The 15,634-nt window shown below is 41.2% G+C and overlaps 1 protein-coding gene across 8 annotated transcripts in view; it reads left to right on the forward strand.

Annotated features, from left to right (window-relative positions):
• Window positions 1-15,634, forward strand: part of CRPPA (CDP-L-ribitol pyrophosphorylase A) — a 387,693-nt gene that overhangs the window by 167,168 nt on the left and 204,891 nt on the right. For all 8 annotated transcript variants that reach the window (XM_053553590.1, XM_053553594.1, XM_053553595.1 and 5 more), the window contains exon 6: window positions 3,977-4,074. In XM_053553590.1, coding sequence (XP_053409565.1) covers window positions 3,977-4,074 — 98 coding nt within the window. The remainder of the gene's footprint in view (window positions 1-3,976; window positions 4,075-15,634) is intronic.

The raw sequence follows: 15,634 nt of genomic DNA on the forward strand, positions 1-15,634 counted from the left end.
TTCTGGTTGGGTGCATAGATATTAATAATTGAGATCTCATCATATTGATTATTACCCTTAACAAATATGAAGTGACCATTCTTGTCCTTCCTTACTTTTGATGGTTTAAAGCCTACTGTATCTGCAAATAAAATTGCAACACCTGCTTTTTTCTGATTACCATTTGCCTGAAATATGGATGACCATCCTTTCACCCTGAGTCTGTATTTGTCTTTTAAGTTGAGATGTGACTCTTGTATGCAAGAAATATCTGGCTTGAGTTTTTGTATCCAGTCAGCTAACCTATGCCTCTTTAGAGGACAGTTTAAGCCATTCACATTGATGGAGAGTATTGATAAGTCTGGTGGAATTTTGGGTATCGAGTTTTTCAAAGGTCCAGTGGACATTTTTAATCCTTTCGCCAGTGTGGAAGTTGGAGTTTGATCCGAAGTTTCTGAGTGAGTTTACTTTTGTGGTATAGGATTGGGTTGGTCATTGTGGAGGATAGGTCTGAGAACATCCTGAAGAGCTGGTTTACTTATGGCAAATTTTTTCAACATACAAATGTCATTGAAGTATTTAATTTCTCCATCATAGATGAAACTCAGTTTAGCTGGATACAAGATCCTGGGTTGAAAGTTTTTTTGCTTTAGGAGATTAAAAGTTGATGACCAGCCTCTTCTTGCTTGAAAAGTTTCAGCAGAGAGATCTGCAGTTATTCTAATATTCTTACCTTTGTACGTTATAGTTTTCTTTCGCCGGGCTGCTTTGAGAATCTTCTCTTTCATGTTAACTTTAGTGAAGCTAATTATGATATGTCTGGGGGATGACTTATTGGGGTTGAATCGTGCTGGGGTTCTGAAGCTGTCTACTATCTGAATTTCAGATTCTCTAGGCATGTCTGGAAAATTTTCTTTCATAATTTCATACAGAAGGGCCTCTGTGCCCTCGGAGGCGACTTCATCGTTCTCAGAAATTCCTATAATCCTTATGTTGCTTTTTTTCGAATTATCTGAGAGTTCTCTGAGTGAGTGATCCGTTTTTGCTCTCCATTTCTCTTCCTCTTTGAGAGATTGGGAGCATTCGAAGACTTTATCTTCAATGTCAGAAATCCTTTCTTCTGCTTGCTCCATTCTGTTACTGAGGGATTCTACTGTATTTTTCATATCTTTGAGGGCTGTAAGTTCTTGCTTCAGTGTGTCTAAGTCTTTGGTGATTTTGTCTTTAAATTCGTTAAATTCTTGAGACAATTTTTGAATTTCTCCTCGAATTCCTAATTCTATTTTATTAATCTTGTCTGCAATCCAAATTCTGAATTCGATTTCTGACATCTCAGCCAGTTGTTTATGAATGGGATCTTCAATCACATCTGTCGTATCTTTTCTTGGGGGGGTTGATCTATTCTGGTTATTCATGTTACCAGAGTTTTTCCGCTGATTCCGCCCCATGGTTATTTTACTCCCTTTGGTTTTTCCCCTGGGGTTTTATCGAGGGCCCGTACAGTGTTGTGGTCTGAGAAACTGAGGCCCTGTCTGGTGTGGTGGAGCAAAGTGGTTCTGTCTTGCTTTCAGCTGGTTTCTGTTCGATCCTATTGCAACTTCTACTCTGGTTTGAAGTCTCAGCTGTGTGGAAAAACAGCAATGAAGTCACCCCGCCTGCCCACCTCTGGCCCCAGTTGGAAAAGGAGAATCAAACCTTCTACAATCGCACACCCAGGGCACCGCCTGAAAAGTCCTCAGTCTATTAGCCCAGTTCAAAAGGTCCAAATCAACTGTCTCAGTCGGCACTTGTCTCTGGTGGGAGAGTTCAAGAGGTCTCTGGGAACTGGATCACAGGGGCCTGGTGACTCCTCTGACACGGCTCACCCCAGTGCAGCGTGGAGTCAGGAGGAGCCACCCAGCAAACAGAGCAGTCTAGGAAGGTTGACGTCTCCTTCCCCACTTTGCCCCTCCGTCGGACCCAGTCACTGGTATCTGTGCAGATGGCTAACCCAGTTGCCTGCAGTGAACAGACACTCCAGGGGTTTGCCCTTGCCTGAATCGCAAGGAAGTCTGCCAGGCCCCCGCAGACTGCCGCTATCTAGCAGGAGGAGATGGGGCCTGACATCTTTGAGTGTTTGATGCAGGTGATGGGAAGGAGGTGTTCACTCAGGCTTAGCCCCGTCCCTGATGGATGCTGCTAACAGAGCAGAACAGAACAGAACAGAACAGACAACTTTGCGGGGTTCTGTCTCTGTTCCTGTCGAAATTGCCTACAGAAGATGGGCTGTTTTGAATTCAAACGTCTTTGCTGCTGGAGATTTGCGTCCGAACACCTCTCTGGGTCGGCCCCGCCCTGGAAGCTTCCCGGGTTTGTGAGCCATGTCAGCAAATCCCCCGCTCACCGGTGGCCTCCTCTGGTTGCCCAGGGAGACAAGGGGTGTCCTCAGAATATCCAGAAGTGAGCGTTCTGCCGTTGAAGAAATAACGGCTGTTGATCTACCTCCAGGGAACTGCTGCTCTGGTGTGGGCACTCAGGCGACCCTTTTCTCCTGTGTCCCGCGCCCCAGAGTCAGCACTGAGTGCCCGCAGTTTGTGCTGGGTCCACACCCCTTAAGAGATCCCCCAAGAATCAGAACTCTTGGGGGATGTTCTCCCAGACCCCGATTGGGAGTGGGGGGGGAAGCTAGAGTTTCATTCAGTTTTACGCAACACTACGGCCCGGGGAGGGCGCCTGCACTGCACCACAGGGAAGTGCCGCCAAGGCTTGATTTCCCCTCAGCAGAGTGCCCTCTCCTCGCTCACGTGTCCCAGAGTCAGCGCTGACCTGACGCAGCTCAGGCACTGTGCACTCTCCTCGAGAAACCACCCAAGGATCCGAACTCCTGGGGGATAGGCCCTCAGACCTCGAGTGAGAGTAGGGGTCTCAGCTCTCAGCGGGGAAGCTAGAGTCTTATTAAGTCTTGTGCCCGTAATGTTGCCCGGGGAGGGTTGCTGCACTGCCCCGCAGGGATGTGCCGCCGAGGCGTGACTCCCCTTCAGCCCGGTGCCCTCTCCTCACTTGCGTGCCTCAGAGTCAATGCTGACCAGTCGCAACTCGGGGACTGTCCACTCCCCTTGAGAAATCACCCAAGGATCCGAAGTCCTAGGGGATAGGCCTCCAGACCTCAGTGGGTGGGAGGGGAGCGCCGGGGATTCAGGGTTGCCGGCAAAGGATTCCCAAAGTTTTATCCAGTTTTATGCCGGGCAGGAGAACGCCACGGCACCCCAGTAGGGGAGGTAGGTCCTGTTTTTAGAAGGTCTCTCCCGTGGAGTGTAGTGGGAGGGCCTTTAATTTCTGCCCGCTTGTTGAATTGTGGGGCTCTTGAGCCGGTCTCATGGGGGAGGGGGACTCCCGTCCGCTTGGTGGTGGATTTTGTACCTTTTGTTTGCGTCCTTGTGATCACAGCTTGCCTCAGTGGTGTTGATGTGCGTTCTTCAACCTTCTCTCTTGGTGAGGCTCAAGTCCACCAGGATACTTACTAAATTCCTGTCCCTTAACTCTCCTTCTGGACGGGAGCCTCTGTTGAAAGCTGGCTTTAGTCCGCCATCTTGTCTCCCTCCTGCATAGGAGATTCTTACAGCCTAAAGAATGAATCTGCCTGTCTAAGAAGTGGGGATATGTCAGATTCTGGGGGACTCCTTATGACATGGAACAATTGAATTGGTAAGCCAAATAGATGTCACCTCTGATTACTCCCTTCAGATGTCTCCTAAAATCTCTTATTTCTGTTGGTTGCCCAAGGGCTGGTTAACTACCCATAAAGCATTCAATGAATAGATTCATCGATTTTAGCAGCAACCAGAGTCAAGAACATCTCAGTGTGTAGTACATGTCACTCCAGAGTCCTAAAGCCACAGCCTACCTGTTCTTAGTCAATAACTAAACACTGCAGGTGAGTACAGGTGTGTCAGGATATTAGTGTTTTGTTCCATGTTTAGTTTGAAACTTAACATTTCTATTTATTTTTTAATCTTAGAGAGAATTTCCCAAGAGATTTGTGTAGTTATGGACACCAAAGAAGGTGAAGAACATGTAGGTCATCTTCTTGAAGCAGTGCTGAAATGTGAATTAAATGTAAGTATTCAAAGACTTAGTTTGATAAAAACTATGATTGCCAAACACTTTTATAGTATAATGATATGTTCCTTTTTTTTTTGCGACCAAGTCTTACTTTGTCACCCTTGGCAGAGTGCCATGGCATCATAACTCACAGCAACCTCAAACTCTTGGGCTCAAGTGGATCTCTGGGCCTCAGCCTCCCAAGTAGCTGGGACTACAGGCACCTTCCACAATGCCAGACTATTTTTAGAGATGGGATTCAGTCTTGCTCAGACTGGTCTCAAACTGCTGAGCACAGACAATCCACCTACCTTGGCTCCCAGAGTGCTGGGATTATAGGCACCAGCCACCACCTACCAACAAATCCTTTCTTAAGGCAAGATTACCCTGAAGCCAAACTATCTTAGGTTAACTTATCTTCTCAGGCCTCAAACCACTGCAATCTGAGTTCTACCCCAGCTCTTCCAAAGGAATTACTCTTGGTGAGAGCCTCAGGGACCTCCCTATTGAGAAATGCACATGGTGTTTATCAGTCCTTACCTTAATTTACTGCAATAATTGACTATCTAGTTCAGGGGTCCTCAAACTTTTTAAACAGGGGGCCAGTTCACTGTCCCTCAGACCGTTGGAAGGCCGGACTATAGTTAAAAAAAAAAACTATGAACAAATTCCTGTGCACACTGCACATATCTTATTTTGAAGTAAAAAAACAAAATGGGAAAAAATACAATATTTAAAATGAAGAACAAGTAAAGTTAAATCAACAAACTTACCAGTATTTCAATGGGAACTATGGGCCTGCTTTTGGCTAATGAGATGGTCAATGTCCGGTTCCATATTTGCCACTGCTAGTCGTAACAAGTGATGCAAGTGTGCATCAGTTAGTCTAGATCTGGTTGGAAATTTCAGATGTTTCATTCTGGAAAAAGTCTGTTCACAGACATAAGTGCTACCAAAGATGGTTGCCATTTTGAGTGCATGGTTCCTGAGATTAGAATATGTCTCAGAGGGAGACATGCATAGAAATTAGGAAGACTGCTTAACTTGAATGCATCTTTCAGAGAGTCACAATTCTGCAGTTCAGCCAGTTCCATTTGGTAAATCGTATCCACATTTTCAATGTCAATAGAAAATGGGTTACGGAAAAGCTGCATGTCCTGTTCATGAAGATGAAGCTCTTTAAATCTAAATCGGAACTCCTTTTGCAACTTTTCCAGTGAATCCACACATATTTTCTTTGGGAATGCAACCAATGGATTTTCCGCTAACAGATTTTGAGTTGTGGGGAGATGGCAGAAATTTCCTCCTTCACTTGTTTGATGAAGAGGCCTAATTTTACTTCAAATGCTTTCACATGTGATTGCATATCACAGATGAGCTTCCCCTTTCCTTGAAGTTGCACATTGAAAGTATGTTAAGTAGCTCTGTTACATCTATCAGAAAGGCAAGGTGCCATTTCCATTCTGCATCATTGAGCTCTGGTACTTGTTTTTTGAAAGCAGAAAAGCTGTAGTCTGTGGAAGTAGGTCATAGAAATGTTTCAAAATTCTCCCTCAACTCAGCCAATGGACTTCTGTGTGGTACGGAACATCTTCACAGGCAACATTTAGCTCAGACAGAAATTCCTGAAATTGTCTGTCGTTTAGTGTATTACCTCTAATGAAGTTAACACAAGATACCAAAGTTTTCATAACAGAGTCCCACTTCAGTGATTTATAGCGCTTGTTGGTGGATGAGGCAGTGTATAGCTATTGGATGAGAATGGTTATGTTTGTTCATCTCTTGGTTAATGTGAGCAATTACTCCTTTCTTAGACTCCACCATGCTAGGAGCACCATCAGTTGTCACACTGGCTAGTTTTGCCCAGTCCAGCTCCAAACTATTCACGGTTTGGCAAACCTTTTCATAAATATCTTCTCCTGTAGTTGTTCCTTTGATGCTTTGCAGCGCACCAAGCTCTTCTGTGACTTCGAAATAGTCATTTGTACCACGAATAAAAATTAGAAGTTGTGCAAAATCACAAACGTCATTACTTTTGTCAAGTGCCAAGGAAAAATAGGAAAGGTTTTTTGTGGAGTTTTGCAAATGCTGATGCAAATTGTCTCCCATTTCTTCAATCCTTTATGTAATTGAGGGTCCTGAAAGACTCACTGTACTAAATAAATTGGCCTTGTTTGGACACATCTTTTTGGCAACAGAAAGAAGTCATTCTTTAACAAATTCTCCCTCCATGAATGGTCTGCCAGTGCACGCTATTATCTTGGCAACTTGAAAACTTACTCACAGTGATGAAGTATTTAGCTGTTTCTGCTTCACAAAAGTATTTTGCTGAGTTGTCAATGTATATTTCAGTTTTAATAATTTATCTTTTCTCACTTCTCTGACCAAATTATCATGTTTATCTTTATGTTGAGTTTGATAGTGTTGTCGCATATTGTATTTTTTGAACACAGGTGCTATATTCTGGCATATCAAACACATGGCTCTTTCCTTATACTGCATGAAAAAGTAATCATAAGTCCACTGTTCTTTGAATATTTTCTCTTTCTTGATATCATTGTTTCCTAGGGATTCCAAATTGCTATTAGTAAAATACCAATATATATATACAGCGCTCCAAAAACAATATACCAGCAATAACTTTGCCCACACAGAGACATATAGACTGCATTGCACATCAATGCAGTCTGTTCAGTGCCCATCAATGCAGCCTTGCCAGTCCACATCATTTCTGCAAGTGCCCATTTGGTGGAACTCTGCTTTTACCTCAGGCTCACACTGGTGTGATGCAGGAACAGGCACAATTACAGAGGCAGTTCCTTCACTACCTTTTCAGTTCACACTACCCTGTGTGAACCGCACTGCGATCTGTGAACTCGCACAGGAATCTGATTGCATGGGTGAGAAGACCCATGTGATCAGATTCCACTGCAGGAAAAAAGAAGGCACGTATATGCCTTTTTTCTTCCGAATCTAACGCGAGTTCAGCCATACAAGCATACAAGCATATGGCTAAACTCACACTGCTCAGAGATCACAACAGTGTGAACCGGGGCTTACATAGCACACAGCATACAACATCATACACAACTGAATAGCAATCAGAATATAAATGCACTTACTGGCAATTAAATTGGGTTTCCTACTCCTCGGCTGTCTGCAGAGCCAGATTAAGTTCCCATGGGGCCCTAGGCAGATTACCAATTTGGGACCCCCATGCAATAACATTGAGCACTAACCATTTGCATTAGCACTGACCGCTGATCATTTGCAATAACACTGCTGACAATTTGCATTAATACTGAGCACTAACAATTTGCATTAACATTGAGCACTTACAATTATCATAATCACTGAGCACTGACTATTTGCATTACCTCTGAGATCTGACCATTTGCATTACCTCTGAGCACTGACTATTTGCATTAGCATTGAGCACTGACTATTTGCATTATCACTGTGATGTAACTCCCCTAGAAACTACCCCCAACCAACTAACCAACTTAAAAAAAAGGCTTTCCTAACTTCAAAAAAAAGGCTCTTCGAACTTCAAAAAAAGGTGTCCATTATCTGCAAAAAAAAAAAAAAACCTCCTAATTTCAGGAAAAAAAGGCCCCCCTTATAGAAAGGGCCCTACTAACTGCAAAATTAAAAAAAAAAAAAAAACCTCCTAACTTCAAAAAAAATAAAAATCCTAACTTGTTCTTACCTCGTTCCTTAGGCAGCAGTAGGCTCTGCACAGGCAACCTGGTGACTTCTCTGATTATACCAGAGACTGAGATGAGGAGTCGAGAGACAGAGAGAAGGAGGGGTGGGGAGAGACAGAGGGAAGGAGCAGTGTCGGAGAGTAGGAGGGGAATTGGAGAGTGTGGGGCACATTCCACACATGCGCACTGCGGCCTGGACAGTGGGTTGCTAAGCAGGACAGCAGTAACACCCGGTGGGGAGAGACAGAGAGAAGGAACGGAGTTGGAGAGTTGGCGCACATTCCACACATGCGCACTGCAGCCCAGGACAAGTCGGCTACTAAGCAGGACAGGCACCTATGGCAAAAACACCCGGTGGGCCAGATTAATGTCCTCGGTGGGCCGCATGTGGCCTGCGGGCTGTAGTTTGAGGACCCCTGATCTAGTTTAATACTTTTTTCTAGAAGGAATCTCATTCTGTGGATTCTAAAGCATCTTTTGTCTGATTGTTTTTAAGTTGGACTTCCTTTTTCTTGGTTTCTTTTGCAGGATTCTGTTTGTTATTTTTAGGTTTCTGTACACAGGCAAGTGAATTTCTTTTTTCTTTCTTTCTTTCTTTTTTTTTTTTTAATGACAGAGTCTTACTTGGTTGCCCTCGGTAGAGTGCTGTGGCATAACAGCTCACAGCAAGCTCTAGCTCTTGGGCTTAGTTGATTATCTTGCCTCAGTCTCCTGAGTAGCTGGGACTACAGGCACCTGCCACAAAGCCCAGCTATTTTTTTGTTCCATTTTGGCCAGGGCCAGGTTTGAACTTGCCACCCTCGGTATATGGAGCCAGTACTCTAAATCAGTGAGCCACAGGCACCGCCCTCAAGTGAATTTCTTTAAAAAAGATGCCAATGGCTTCACATATAGTCTATTTTCTACAGATGAAAATCATTTCCTAGCTCTATATTTAGTTATTTACTATTCTGCGTTTCAGATCTGTTCATTCAATCAGATGTTGGTACATTAAACTTAAATGTCAGTGACATTTCACATTTGGAAACTCTTGTTCTAGCCAGTCCACCTCTATTGTCTTGGTTTTCATTTGCTGGAAATATGTATTATTTACCTAATTCTCTCATCTTCAACTCATTTTCTTTCATTTCCCAAATGATCAAATTTTTAGACAGTTGAATCTTACCTCTCAGTGTCCCTGAAAATGTGTCTTTTTCTTTTCATCACCACTGCCACTATCCTGGGCACTCTCAGCTCTTTTCAGGATTATTGCAGTACTCTGCTAACTAATCTTCAGCTTCCAGTCTTGCTACCTCCTTTCCATTCTTCATATGGCTATTAGAGTGATCATTCTAAATTATGTATCTTATCAAATTTTCTCCCATGTAAATCTGTTGTTTGGCCTTCCATTGCTCCTAAATTTAAGTTCTTTCATATTATAACTAATGAAGTAACAAAATAGTAATAGAATAACCCAATGATTTTTAGCACCAATTTTATACTAAGTGCCATAGCATGCGTGTTTAACCCTTGGAAATAGTAACTAGTATCCTTATTTTCTAGAAGAGAATTTAGGTACAAAGGACATGTCTAAATCATACTTCTAAATATTGTTGTAAAGTGCTAGAACAGGGACATGAACTTGCATTTCTGTGATGCCAAAGGCTAACCTCTTAATAGGTGCCCATGACAAATAGCCCTATACACTCTATGTACATCTTTCAGGAAAATTACTTACAGTTTTTTAACTGCAGTATTGCTTTCTTCTTTCTGGGCCCTTCATCTGTGATGTATTTTGTTCAGGGAGCTCTTCCTGCCCATCTTTTTTCCAAAGTGTGGTTTATGTACCTTTCTACCCTGTTTCCCAGAAAATAAGACGGTGTCTTATTTTCAGGTGTGCTCCCAAAGATGCGCTAGGTCTTATTTTCAGGGGACATCTTATCTTTCCTGTAAGTAGGTCTTATTTTCAGAGGATGTCTTATTTTCGAGGAAACAGGGTATTTCTATCATGTTTGACAGAATACTGTTGTGCCCAGGAGTTCCACAGATACTACACTGCCAAACAAGCCAAATTTACAGCAGAGTTCTTTTATTGAAGAGCCGACCGGCAACTGCCTCAATATCCCAACATGGGATTTCTGAGAGCAGCCCTGAGTGCTTAAGTGGTCGGCTTTTTAAGGCTTGGTCTGCATCCTGGTTGCTGTCCAGGTGCATCTGGGTAGGGTAGTAAGCAAGCCTTGTACAGAAGCAGAATTTTGTGGTTAGTTAGCCATACGTCATACCTCTTTGTTTTAATATTTTCCCCACCAGGTATTTCTTTTTCTTTCTTTTTTTTTTTTTTTTTTGCAGTTTTTGGCTGGGGCCTGGTTTGAACCCACCACCTCCAGTATATGGGGCCAGTGCCCTACTCCTTTGAGCCACAGGTGCCACCCAACCCACCTGGTATTTCTTAAAGGTCAGTCTGGGGATAGTTGGTTTCTCAGGGGAGTTAGTCGGTTTCTCAGGGGAGTTAGTCAAGCAAGAAGTTAGTGAATACTTTCCCATCTATCTTGGGAGTGAACCGACTTACTCCATTTTGTTGAGGGCTTGCAGCCCAGAAATTTTCCAGGAGCTAACTGGTATTTTTCTACTTTAGCCTAGGTTAACAATACTGTACAACCCCATCTGAGGTCTTTCCAAAGGCTAGTACAGTCTTGAAACAAGGGGATTGTTTATTCAAGGTTGACTAAACAAATGTATAAATGACCATGATTAGTTATTACTAAACTGAGCATTTTATTCTTCTTGCTGAATTAATAAATTACCCCCCAATTTTGTGATTTTTAAACAACAAATATTTGATATTTCATAGTGTATACGGATCAGGAATCTTGTATAGTTGAACTGGGTTTCTCTGGCTGAAGGATTCTCATGCCTGCTGAAGGCTGGGGCTGCGTTCTCATCTGAAGGTTAGATGAAGAAATGGATTCTGTTCCCAAGCTTACCCAAATTTTGTTGTCAGGCCTCAGTCCCTTGCCATTTGGGCTTCTCCACAGGTCTACCTTACAACATGTACTCAAGGTTTAAGGCACAGTCTTTTTAGAATTTATTTTAGAAATGACATCCCACCACTTCTGTCATTTTCTGTTCATTTAGAGTGATTTCGTAGGTCCAGCTCACACTCAAGAGAAAGGGTTGTAAATAGTGGAAGGTACACAGTATTGAGGTGATTTTTCAAGGCTGCCTACTAAGGTGAAAAACAAAGCACCCACTAACAAGGCAGTACTATATATAAGTCTGAGCCTTCTCTGAGTATCAGAAGTTTATCTTATTGTACCTAAAATTTCTTCATTGAAATCATCTATGCTGGCTCAGCACCTGTAGCTCAGCAGTTAGGGTGCCAGCCACATACTGGCTGGCAGGTTCGAATCCAGTCCGGGCCTGCCTAACAATAATGACAACTACAACCAAGAAAATAGCTGGGTGTTGTGGCAGGTGCCTGTGGTCCCAGCTACTTGGGAGGCTGAGGCAAGAAAATCTCTTAAGCCCAGCAGTTTGAGGTTGCTGTGAGCTGTGATGCTATAGCACTCTACCCAGGGTGACATATTGAGACATTGTCTCAAAAAAAAAAAATCATTTATTACCTATAATCCCTTAGCCAAACAAGAGAAGGCACAATCTATTTTTATGTAAATCATCCTTTAATGCTGAGTCTATCATAATCCTATGTGATAAACACCAGAAACCTCTGAGTAGTTAAGAAATGAATATGATCTCCTGAATTAAATGCATTTCTATCCAATGTAAATGAGGACAGAAAAATTTTCTATTATAACAAAAAAAGCATCAGTAACAAATTTTTTTTTTTTTTATGTCAATACATCCATAGGGTAGCCCCAGGTAACTTGTACAATCTGATAAAACACTGAATAGAAATTGAATTTTAGGGGAAATAAGCTCCCCTAAGGACGGAGTTAATATTCTTGTCATGTTATTCACAACTTCTGAAATGGTTTCTAAGGTTCTACTAAGCTTCATTTTTTTTCCTTTCTTTTCTTTTCTGTTTTTGCTTTTGTTTTTTGAGACATATTTCTTTCCCCTTCCCATTATTCTGTCTCCCCATGTCACTTTTGATTATAGAAATTTTCAGTCTTATACCTGAGAGGATACTATTATGAACTCATGTATCACTTACCTAGTTTCAATGATTAACAACTCATGGCCTGTCTTATTTCCACTCTAACTCTACTCATTTCCTCAGATTATTTTGAACAAATCTTAGATATAATATTTCTTTTGGAGGAAAGAAAGTTTCCTCTGCTAAAATATAACCATTAATACAGTTACCACAGCCTAAAATATCAGCACTGATTCTTTAATGTCAACAGTGTTCCCTTTTCTCTAATATGCTGAAACATTTTTTCCAACACTAGCTTATTACTATACCACCAATACCCATGAATTACTCTGGTTACTGTGTTGTTATTTTTATTTTTATTTTTTTTGAGACAGAGCCTCAAGCTGTTGCCCTGGGTAGAGTGCTGTGGCATCACAGCTCACAACATTCTCAAACTCTTGGGCTCAAGTGATTCTCTTGTCTGAGCCTCCTGAGTAGCTAGGACTACAGGCGTCCACCACAATGCCTGGCTATTTTTTGGCTTCAGCTGTCATTGTTGTTTGGTGGGCCTGGGCTGTATTCGAACCCACCAGCTCAGGTGTATGTGGCTGGTGCCTTAGCTGCTTGAGCCACAGGTGCTAAGCCTACTGTGTCTCTTAAGATTCTTTTATTCTAGATTTTCTCACCATTTTTTAAAAAAAACTTTCTTTGGGAATATGGGTTAGGTACATTTTCCTATGGAATTGCCCACAGAGTAGGTTTTAATGATCACATGTCTGTGGTGTCACTTAATGTGCCTGTACCTTGTAAATCTTATAAATTTGTAGTTAAATCTGGTTTTGTTTGGATTTAGATTAATATTTTTTCCAGCAAAATCGTATATTTTTCACAGGTGTTAATGTATACTTCTATTAAGAGGTACATAAACCTTGTCATCTGTATTTCTATGGTATAGGCAGCCATCAGTGCATCAATTGGATTCATTAATGCATGAAATTGTAAAATAATACTAGGTGCAAGTCAAGAAATGTGGAAGTTTTGGCCCTTGCTCTGAAGGGTATCAATGCTTTTTTTTTCCTTGAAAATTACGAACATATGACTTTAAAAGATATTTGTGTTTCAACCCATTGTAATTTTTACCTTATTGCTGCTTAAATAGTCCAGTTTTTGACCATTAGAAACCTCTTCAACTTAGCTTGGATCCTTTCTTTTTTTTTTTTTATACTTAATGATCACAGGTTTATTTTATTTTATTTTTTATTTTTTATTTTTTAAATTTTTTTATTAAATCATAACTGTATACAATGATATGATTATGGGGCATCATACACTCACTTCATAAACCATTTGACACATTTTTATCACAGTGGTTAACATAGCCTTTCCGGCGTTATCTCAGTTACTGTGCCAAAACATTTATATTCTACATTTACCAAGTTTCGCAAATACCCCTGTAATATGCACCACAGGTGTGATCCCACCGATTCCCCTCCCTCTACCCACCCTCCCCCTTTCCCACTTCCCCCTATTGTTAAGTTGTAGCTGGGTTATAGCTTTCATGTGAGAGTCCCAAATTAGTTTCATAGTAGGGCTGTGTACATTGGGTATTTTTTCTTCCATTCTTGGGATACTTTACTAAGAAGAATATGTTCCAGCTCCATCCATGTAAACATGAAAGAGGCAAAGTCTCCATCTTTCTTTAAGGCTGCATAGTATTCCATGGTATACATATACCACAATTTATTAATCCATTCATGGATCGATGGGCACTTGGGCTTTTTCCATGACTTAGCTATTATGAATTGGGCTGCAATAAACATTCTGGTACAAATATCTTTGTTATGTTGTGATTTTTGGTCTTCTGGGTATATGCCCAGCAGAGGAATTACAGGATTGAATGGCAGATCTATTTTTAGATCTCTGAGTGTTCTCCATATATCTTTCCAAAAGGAATGTATTAATTTGCATTCCCACCAGCAGTGCAGAAGTGTTCCCTTTTCTCCGCATCCACGCCAACATCTCTGGTCTTGAGATTTTGTGATATAGGCTAGTCTCATTGGAGTTAGATGATATCTCAAAGTAGTTTTGATTTGCATTTCTCAGATGATTAAAGATGATGAGCATTTTTTCATATGTCTGAAGGCCGTGCGCCTGTCTTCTTCAGAGAAGTTTCTCTTCAAATCCCTTGCCCAGCCTGCGATGGGATCCCTTGTTTTTTTCTTGCTGATGCGTTTGAGTTCTCTGTGGATTCTGGTTATTAAACCTTTGTCAGAGTTATACCCTGCAAATATCTTCTCCCATTCTGAGGGCTGTCTGCTTGCTCTGCTTACTGTGTTCTTAGCTGTGCAGAAGCTTTTTAGTTTGATCAAGTCCCAGTAGTGTATTTTTGAAGCTGCTTCAATTGCCCGGGGGGTTCTCCTCATGAAATACTCACCCAGACCAATTTCTTCAAGGGTTTTCCCTGCATTCTCCTCTAGTATTTTTATAGTTTCATGTCTTAAGTTTAAATCTTTAATCCAATGAGAGTCTATCTTAGTTAATGGTGAAAGGTGTGGGTCCAATTTCAGTCTTCTGCAGGTTGCCAGCCACTTCACCCAGCACCATTTGTTAAATAGGGAATCTTTTCCCCACTGAATGTTTTTAATTGGCTTGTCAAAAATCAAATAACAGTAAGTAGCTGGATTCATCTCTTGGTTCTCTATTCTATTCCAGATATCTACTTCTCTGTTTTTGTGCCAATACCATGCTGTTTTGATCACTATCGATTTGTAGTAAAGTCTGAGGTCTGGTAGTGTGATTCCTCCTGTTTTGTTTTTATTTCTGAGTAATGTCTTGGCTATTCGAGGTTTTTTCTGATTCCATATAAAACGAAGTAATGTTTTTTCAAGATCTTTAAAATATGACAGTGGAGCTTTAATAGAGAGTGCGTTGAAATTATATATTGCTTTGGGTAGTATGGACATTTTGATAATGTTGATTCTTCCTAGCCATGAGCATGGTATGTTTTTCCATTTGTTAACATTTTCAGCTATTTCTTTTCTTAGAGTTTCATAGTTCTCTTTATGGAGATCTTTCACGTCTTTTGTTAGGTAAATTCCCAAATATTTCATCTTCTTTGGCACTACTGTGAATGGGATAGAGTCCTTAACTGCTTTTTCAACTTGACTGTTGTTGGTGTATATAAAGGCTACCGATTTATGAATGTTGATTTTGTAACCTGAGACGCTGCTGTATTCCTTGATCACTTCTAGGAGTTTTGTAGTAGAGTCCCTAGTGTTTTCCAGATACACAATCATATCATCTGCGAAGAGCGAGAGTTTGATCTCTTCTGACCCTATATGGATACCCTTGATCGCCTTTTCTTCCCTAATTGCGGTGGCTAAAACTTCCATTACAATGTTGAAAAGCAATGGAGACAATGGGCAGCCTTGTTTGGTTCCTGATCTGAGTGGAAATGATTCCAATTTAACTCCATTCAATATGATATTGGCTGTGGGTTTGCTGTAGATGGCCTCTATCAGTTTAAGAAAAGTCCCTTCTAGACCAATTTTCTTGAGTGTTCTGATCATGAAGGGATGCTGGATATTATCAAAAGCTTTTTCTGCATCAATTGAGAGAATCATATGGTCTTTGTTTTTTAATTTGTTTATGTGCTGAATTACATTTATAGATTTACGTACATTGAACCAGCCTTGAGACCCTGGGATAAAACCAACTTGGTTATGATGTATAATTTGTTTGATGTGTTGTTGGATTCTGTTTGTTAGGATCTTGTTGAATATTTTTGCATCTA

The sequence above is a fragment of the Nycticebus coucang genome, chromosome 11 (genome assembly GCF_027406575.1).
Source record: "Nycticebus coucang isolate mNycCou1 chromosome 11, mNycCou1.pri, whole genome shotgun sequence".
Lineage (NCBI taxonomy): Eukaryota > Metazoa > Chordata > Mammalia > Primates > Lorisidae > Nycticebus > Nycticebus coucang.